Source organism: Bison bison, unplaced genomic scaffold (genome assembly GCF_000754665.1).
Source record: "Bison bison bison isolate TAMUID 2011002044 unplaced genomic scaffold, Bison_UMD1.0 scf7180017864466, whole genome shotgun sequence".
NCBI classification, from domain to species: domain Eukaryota; kingdom Metazoa; phylum Chordata; class Mammalia; order Artiodactyla; family Bovidae; genus Bison; species Bison bison.
The window spans coordinates 3,677,327-3,685,124 of record NW_011495027.1 but is presented as its reverse complement, the minus strand read 5'-3'; the positions used below and the strand labels follow the sequence as shown (position 1 = coordinate 3,685,124).

The 7,798-nt window shown below is 36.1% G+C and overlaps 1 protein-coding gene across 1 annotated transcript in view; it reads left to right on the top strand.

Moving 5' to 3' along the window:
* COL24A1 (collagen, type XXIV, alpha 1) overlaps positions 1-7,798 on the top strand; it is a 396,106-nt gene that overhangs the window by 111,292 nt on the left and 277,016 nt on the right. Inside the window, exons 10-11 of the mRNA XM_010860327.1 lie at positions 733-786; positions 1,982-2,026. Of these exons, the coding sequence (XP_010858629.1) occupies positions 733-786; positions 1,982-2,026 (99 nt within the window). The remainder of the gene's footprint in view (positions 1-732; positions 787-1,981; positions 2,027-7,798) is intronic.

The window sequence follows — 7,798 nt, the reverse complement described above, 5'->3', positions numbered from 1 at the left end:
TTGATCAATTCACTTACTGACTTCAGGTTTGGGTACCCCCATGCAATGTATTCTTGCCTTGAGAATCCCATGGACAGAGGAGCCTGGCAGGCTAGAGTCCATGGGGTTGCAAGAGTTGGACACGACAACTAAACCACATGCAATGTATGGTTCCACCCTTCTCAGCATGCTAATTGAAACCTTGTTGAGCTTCAGGAGGTGCCACTGAACATCTGAGAGAGGCAAAGTTGCAATGCCTTTCAAATCTTTGATACCTCTGTTCCTGATGACAAATGCCAATTTGGGTTCTGTGGGCACACAGAAGTTTCTGGCTTTTCTTGCCATCCTAACCATTTGAATTTCAGTTCTGTATATCTGCTGGTCTTCCTTGTGATAGGGCTTAGCTTTTTCATAGATAAACTTTTTGCCTTTCGAAGCATCTTTTAGGCAAATTATTTCTCAGCACTTGATCTTAAGCTCTGTGAAATTCTTTTCCTTTTTCTTAAGGATTTCTGGCATAGCAGGAACCTTTATTTCCTTCTCTTCTGCACCCTCCATGGTTCCAGCCAGGAAAGAGGCCATTTTCATTTTAAATAGATGACTTCAGTCAGATAAGCAACATGCAGGACTCTTCATATTTTTATATGGAAAAAATATTCTTTCCAAACTTGGGTATTATGAATACACCAAGTTTGCTTTCTTGGGCTTCTTCAGACTTTGCTGTATTTTTTATTATTTTATTTTTCATTTTAGGGAATTCCAGGATTCACTGGTAATATTGGTTCACGTGGTTACCCTGGCAGGCAGGTGAGGTAACTATATTTAAACTTTTCTTTTTATGTCTCTCTTGGTTAATGCATTGTATGTTCCAGTTTCAAGAGTTAATGTTCAAATGATAATTGGTTTATTTTATTAAATAATGAATTACTCATAGCAAAATAATTCCCCAAAATTCTGATATAAAAATTGTAAAAATTCTTCAAAAATTTTATTGCAGACAAATTTTACTTAAAATGAGAGTGGGATTTTTAAACAAGTTTGATATGATATTCAGTGGAACTTTTTAAATTAAAATGGCCCAGTAGGCTAATAAAATGTTAAACAGTGTTGCTACTGATTTTACAATATTACCACTGACTAAAATGAAGTAATGATTTGAGTTAAGACTGTCTTTGATATGCAACATTTTTTAATAATACAATTATAAATACTTGGGACACAGTTGCCAGTGCTACATATACCACTATCTGAATACTTTTTATCTAAATTGGATTCAAGTCTTTGTATACTGTTTTGAAAATTCATTTTAATCATTTCATATTTATTTCCCTCTAATTTCTAACTTTCTCTAGCTATTTCATATAGGCTAATAAGAGAAAAAATTTTCTTTCTTAGGCTTTCATTAATTACTTTTGAAATTAATTGTTTATTTAGCATACTAGAAAACTGTATTTATATAAAATATCTTTTTTATTCTCTAGAATTAAGGAATTGAAAATGCCAAAAGATAATCTAGTGTTAATAAAATTCCATTTTGAAGCCTTTAAAGTATGTGGAGGGTATTACATGAATCTTACCACCAAGTAATGTTCTGTGTTTATCTGAAAAACATATAAATACTTAAACATATGGAAATTGATCTGAAGTTAAAAAATGTACTTATTTTCTAAAGTAGGAATATATTTCAGATAAGTAAATTAGAAGTGTTCTAAAAGAACAGGATTTTCCAATGAGAAATAACTTAAATAATTGTGTCTGACAGTTGTGTTAATCTACTTTATTTAGAAATCTAAAATATATTTGTGTATAGATTATATACAATGGCTTTTTTGGTTCTGAAATTCTAAAATTCCTAAAATGTATATGGTCTTCAGAACTAAGTATACAGTTCTGAAGTTTATACTTGTAAAAATGATACCTTTTATTTGCCCCTTTTTATTAATTATCAACAACTCTTTAAAAAGTACTAGAGTATGATGGTGATGTCTTTTGTTTGCACTAGGGTTTAGCTGGACCAGATGGTAATCCAGGACCTAAAGGTGTACGAGTGAGTAAGCATTTTCTTTGTTTTGTTAAGTATGCTTAAATGTAAGTAGAATCACATATACAAAATACTTATTTTCACACTTCCACACTTCCATTACTTTGAATGTAATGTGGGTTTAGCCTGGAAAGAAGTATACTTATTTAATATACATCTTTATTGTTAAGGCCACAGAGAGCAGTCTTACAGTGGTAGTTCTTGCCTTATTCTTTGATAGTTCCTACATATATATTATTTATATTATTTTTCTAGCCCCTTGCAAAATGTTGTGTTATACCATTTCTGGTATGTTAGAAATACACTCTATAAGCATTTGTAGTATTTTTTATATGTGACTCTATGTAGACTTAAGAAGTCATGATGAAAGAAATGTGAAGAGACAAAAAAATTCCTATTCAAGGCTGAAGTAATAATATAGAAACTATCTGGACTAAAGAAATAGCTGCAAGAAAGAAACTTACATGTTCAAGAATATAGTTTTGCACTTCTAACCATTAAAGGAATTGTTAACCACTTTTAAGCATAAAGGGAGTAAAAAAAAAAAAATTACTATGAAGTGTTATGTAGTGTTCCACAAATTAAAATCAAAGCTGATTCTAGGAAAAATTTATAAAACTAAAATTTTTCTTTTTAAATTCTCTATTTAATAGCCAGTTATTTTTCAGAATCTATATCTTCCTTATATTACCTAAAATAACTTTTAGAAATAAGGAAAACAAAAAATATTTAAACGGTATGTATATTGTTTTTATTTAGTCAATAAGTCATGTCCAACTCTTTGCAAGCCCATGAACTGCAGCACACTAGGCTCCCCTGTTCTTCACTGTCTCCTGGAATTTGCTCAAACTCATGTCCATTGAGTCAGTGATGCCATCCAACTATCTCATCCTCTGTTGCCCCTGTCTCCTCTTGCCCTCAATCTTTCTTAGCATCAAGGTCTCTTCCAAGGAGTCAACTCTCCGCATCAAGTGGCCAAATTTTTGGAGCTTCAACTTCAGCCTCAATCCTTCCAATGAATTGATTGACTTCTTTTATGATTGACTGGTTTGATCTCCTTGCTGTCAAGGGATTCTCAAGAGTCTTCTCCAGCACCACAGTTTGAAAGCAGCAATTCTTTGTTGCTCTGCCTTCTTTATGGTCCAACTCTTACATCTGTACATGACTACTGGAAATACCATAGCTTTGACTAGATGGACCTTTGTCAGCAGAGTGATGTCTCTGCTTTTTAATACACTGTCTAGGTTCATCATAGGTTTTCTTCAAAGGAGCAAGTGTCTTTTAATTTCGTGGCTGCAGTCACCGTTTACAGTGATTTTGGAACCCAAGAAAAGAAAATTTGTCACTGTTTCCCCTTCTTCTCCATCTATTTACTGTGAAGTGATGGGACAATGATGCCATGATCTTCGTTTTTTGACTACTATGTTTTAAGCCAGCTTTTTACTCTCCTCTTTCCCCTTCATCAAGATAGTTTCTCTTTGTTCTCTGCCATGAAATTAATATCATCTGCATGTCTGAGGTTGTTGATATTTCTCCCAGTAATCTTGTTTCCAGCTTGTGATTCATCCAGCCTGACATTTCACATGATGTACTCTTCTTAGAAGTAAATAAGCAAGGTGACAACATACAGCCTCGATGTACTCCTTTCCCTATTTTGAACCAGTCCATTGTTGCATGTCTGGTTCTAACTGTTGCATCTTGTCCTGCATACAGCTTCTCAGGAGGGAGATAAGGTGGTCTGGTGTTCTGGTGTCTTTAAGAATTTTCCATAGTTTGTTGTGATCCACTCAGTCAGAGGCTTTAGTATAGTCTATGAAGCAGAAGTAGATGTTTTTCTGAAATTCACTTGCTTTTTCTATGATCCAGCTGATGTTGGCAATTTGATCTCTGGTTCTTCTGCCTTTTTTAAATACACCTTGAACATCTGCAAGTTCATGGTTCACATACTGCATAAGCCTAGCTGAAGGATTTTGAGCATTACTTTGCTAGCATGTGAAATGAGTGCAATTGTACAGTAGTTTGAACATTTTTTGACATTGCCTTCCTTTGAAATTGGAATGAAAACTGACCTTTTCCAGTCCTGTGGCCACTGCTGAGTTTTCCAATTCTGTTGACATATTGAGTGAAACACTTTAACAGCATCATCTTTTAGAATTTGAAATAGTTCATTTGGAATTCCATCACCTCCACTAGCTTTATTCGTCGTGATGTTTCCTAGGGCCGTTTAATTTCACATTCCAGGCTACCTGGCTCTAGGTGAGTGACCACACCATTTTCTGGGTCATTGCTGTTGCTGCTGCTAGGTCACTTCAGTTGTGTCCGACTCTGTGCGACCCCATAGATGGCAGCCCACCAGACACCTCTATCCCTGGGATTATCCAAGTAAGAACATGGGAGTAGGTTGCCATTTCCTTCTCCAATGCATGCATGCATGCTAAGTCGCTTTAGTCATGTCCGACTCTATGCGACCCTATGGACAGCAGCCCACCAGGCTCCTCTGTCCACAGGATTCTCCAGGCAAGAATACTGGAGTGGGTTGCCATTTCCTTCTCCATCTGGGTCATTAAGATCTTTTTTTATATAGTTCTTCTGTGTATTCCTGCCACTTCTACTTAATCTCTGTTTGGTCCTTGCTGTTTCTGTCCTTTATTGTGCCCATCTTTGCATAAGTATTCCCTTGGTATCTACAGTTTTCTATCATTGTTTTCCTCTATTTCTTTGCATTGTTCACTTAAGCCTTTCTTATCTTTTCTCACTGTTCTCTACAACTCTACATTCAGTTGGCTATATCTTTCCCTTTCTCCTTTGCCTTTCTCTTCTCTTCTTTTCTCAGCTATTTGTAACGCCTCCTCAGACAACCATTTTGCCTTTTTTTCATTTCTTTTTCTTGGGGTTGGTTTTGATCACCTCCTGAACAATGTTACAAACCTCTATCCATAGTTCTTCTGGCACTCCATCTACTAGATCTGATCCCTTGAATGTGTTTGTCACCTCCACTGTATATTCATAAAGGGTTTGATTTAGGTCATACCTGAATGGTCTACTGGTTTTCCCAACTTTCTTCAATTTAAGTGTGTATTTGCAATAAGGGCTCATGATCTGAGCCACAGTCATTCCCAGGTTTTGTTTTTGCTTACTGTGTCTAGTTTCTCCATATTCAGCTGCAAAGAATATAATCAATTTGATTTCGGTATTCATCGTCCGATGACATCTATGTATAGAGTTGTCTCTTGTATTGTTGGAAGAGAGTGTTTGCTATGACCAGTGTGTTCTCCTGGCAAAACTCTGTTAGTTTTTGCCCTGCTTCATTTTGTACTCTAAGGCCAAGCTTGCCTGTTACTCCATGTGTCTCTTGGCTTCCTACGTTCACATTCCAGTCCCCTGTGATGAAAAGGATATCGTTTTTTGTTTGTAGTTCTAGAAGGTCTTGTAGGTATTCACAGAACCATTCCACTTCAACTTCTTTGGCTTTAGTGGTTGGGGCATAGACTTGGATTACTGTGATGTTGAATGGTTTGTCTTGGATATGAACAGAGATCATTCTGTCATTTTTGAGACTGCACTGAAGTATTGCATTTCAGACTCTCTTTTTGACAATGAGGGCTTCTCCATTTCTTCTAAGGTATTCTTACCCACGGTAGAAGATATTACCATCGTTTGAATTTAGTTCACCCATTCTCATCCATTTATGTTCAGTGATTCCTAGAATGTCAATGTTCACTCTTGCCATCTCCTACTTGACCACATCCAATTTACCTTGATTTATGGGCCTAACATTCCAGGTTCCTATGCAATATTGTTCTTTACGGCATTGGACTTTACTTTAACCACCAGACATACCCACAGCTGAGCAACATTTCTGCTTTTGCCCAGCCTCTTCATTCTTCATGGAGCTATTTCTCTGCTCTTCCCCAGTTGCCTGTTGGACACCTACCAACCTGGGGGGCTCATCTTCTAGTGTCATATATTTTTGCCTTTTCATTGTGTTCATGGGGTTTTTAAGGCAAGACTACTGAACTGCTTTGCCATTCACTTCTCCAGTGGAGCACATTTTGTCAGGCCCTGACTAGCAAGCATGTGCCCTTCAGTAGCTCCGTGTAGCCAGAAAACATGTGTTTTAATGTATGTGCTATAATGATGCCTTCATTTTTAAAAAATTCTTAAACATTTTCAAATATTTCATGTGTATTTTCTTCTTTAATTTTGCTATCAATCCTGTGAAGTAGGAGAACACATATATTGTCTCCATTTTACAGGTGATAAAACAGATGATAAGCTATGGAACTGACATGATTTGATCTAGTCCTAGCAGAACTCAAACCAACATCTTCTCACCTTTAGCTCTGTACTCTTCCACTATCCTGTGCTGTCTCTACCCTTGCACTAAGTGAAAATATGATGGGGAAAAGTGATGTATACTTTATTAAAGCCACACTGAATGCACATACTTACTTGGATCTGGAAAACAAGGAGAGATTACTGGATAAGAACACGGGCTTTGGAGTTAGACGAGACTGCTTCCCCCCCCACGAACCCGTTTACTAGCTTTGTGACTTTTGATGCCGTTAATCTCTTCTGTGTCTCATTTTTCTTAACTTACTAAAAGGTGAAAATGAAATTTACCTTTAGGTGCTTCTGAGAACTACCTGAGCTGAATATTCTTAAAGCACAGTGCCTACCACATGGCATGTGCTTTCTCTGCAGGTTTTATCATTATTCTGGAATTTGGGAGTTACTTGTGTGTGTGAGCTAAAGTTGTAGACCTGTTTGGCGCTGTGCAGTTTTCTTTTACTACATTTTCTCATCTTGCTTCTGTGATTCCTGTAACTTTTCTAAGTTCTCCTTTGTGTCATTTTTGTACCATATTATCCTTCTGTTCCTTTCTTCTCCATTTGTGTTGAAAAGTACTCTCTAGGGAGTAAACCCTTTTTAAGTTTTTTTATGTTTTGATGGCAACTTCATGAAAGCATTAAAAAAAAACTAATCCTTCTCTGACTAATTTAATTGATTTAATCCTTTCATTTTCCTTTGCAAGTGAGGGAAGAGTCAGCAGAACCATTTCTCTAGGTTTCATATTCACAGAGTCCAAATGTAAACTTTGATGTTATTAATAACTACAAATGTTCAAAAAACAAAATTTGTTCAAAACAAATTTACACTGACAGGATTATATTTTTTATTTAATGTGTGTCCTATTACTGGATAATACCAGATGCTATATATTGTAAATTAATATTTTTATAAATTGTGTGATAAATTATCTTTTGAATGTCCCTGTTGTTTGGTTGCATTTTTTGGTGTTAAAATAATTATTTTTAAAATGTAAATGTTTGAAATCATTTTTCAGCCCTCCTTTGGTATCTCTTTGTGTAATAACCGGCCAGGTATCTCAAAAAGTAGATGTATGTAGGCCTCTCCTGATGTTTTTATTTGCCCTGATGGTGACAGAATTGCCTCTGTCTTATGCAATATAGAATATAGAATCAAATCCCTTATGATTATACAGTGGAAGTGAGAAATAGATTTAAGGGCCTAGATCTGATAGGTAGAGTGCCTGATGAATTATGGAATGAGGTTCGTAACATTGTACAGGAGACAGGGATCAAGACCATCCCCATGGAAAAGAAATGCAAAAAAGCAAAATGGCTGTCTGGGGAGGCCTTACAAATAGCTGTGAAAAGAAGAGAAGTGAAAAGCAAAGGAGAAAAGGAAAGATATAAGCATCTGAATGCAGAGTTCCAAAGAATAGCAAGAAGAGGTAAGAAAGCCTTCCTCAGC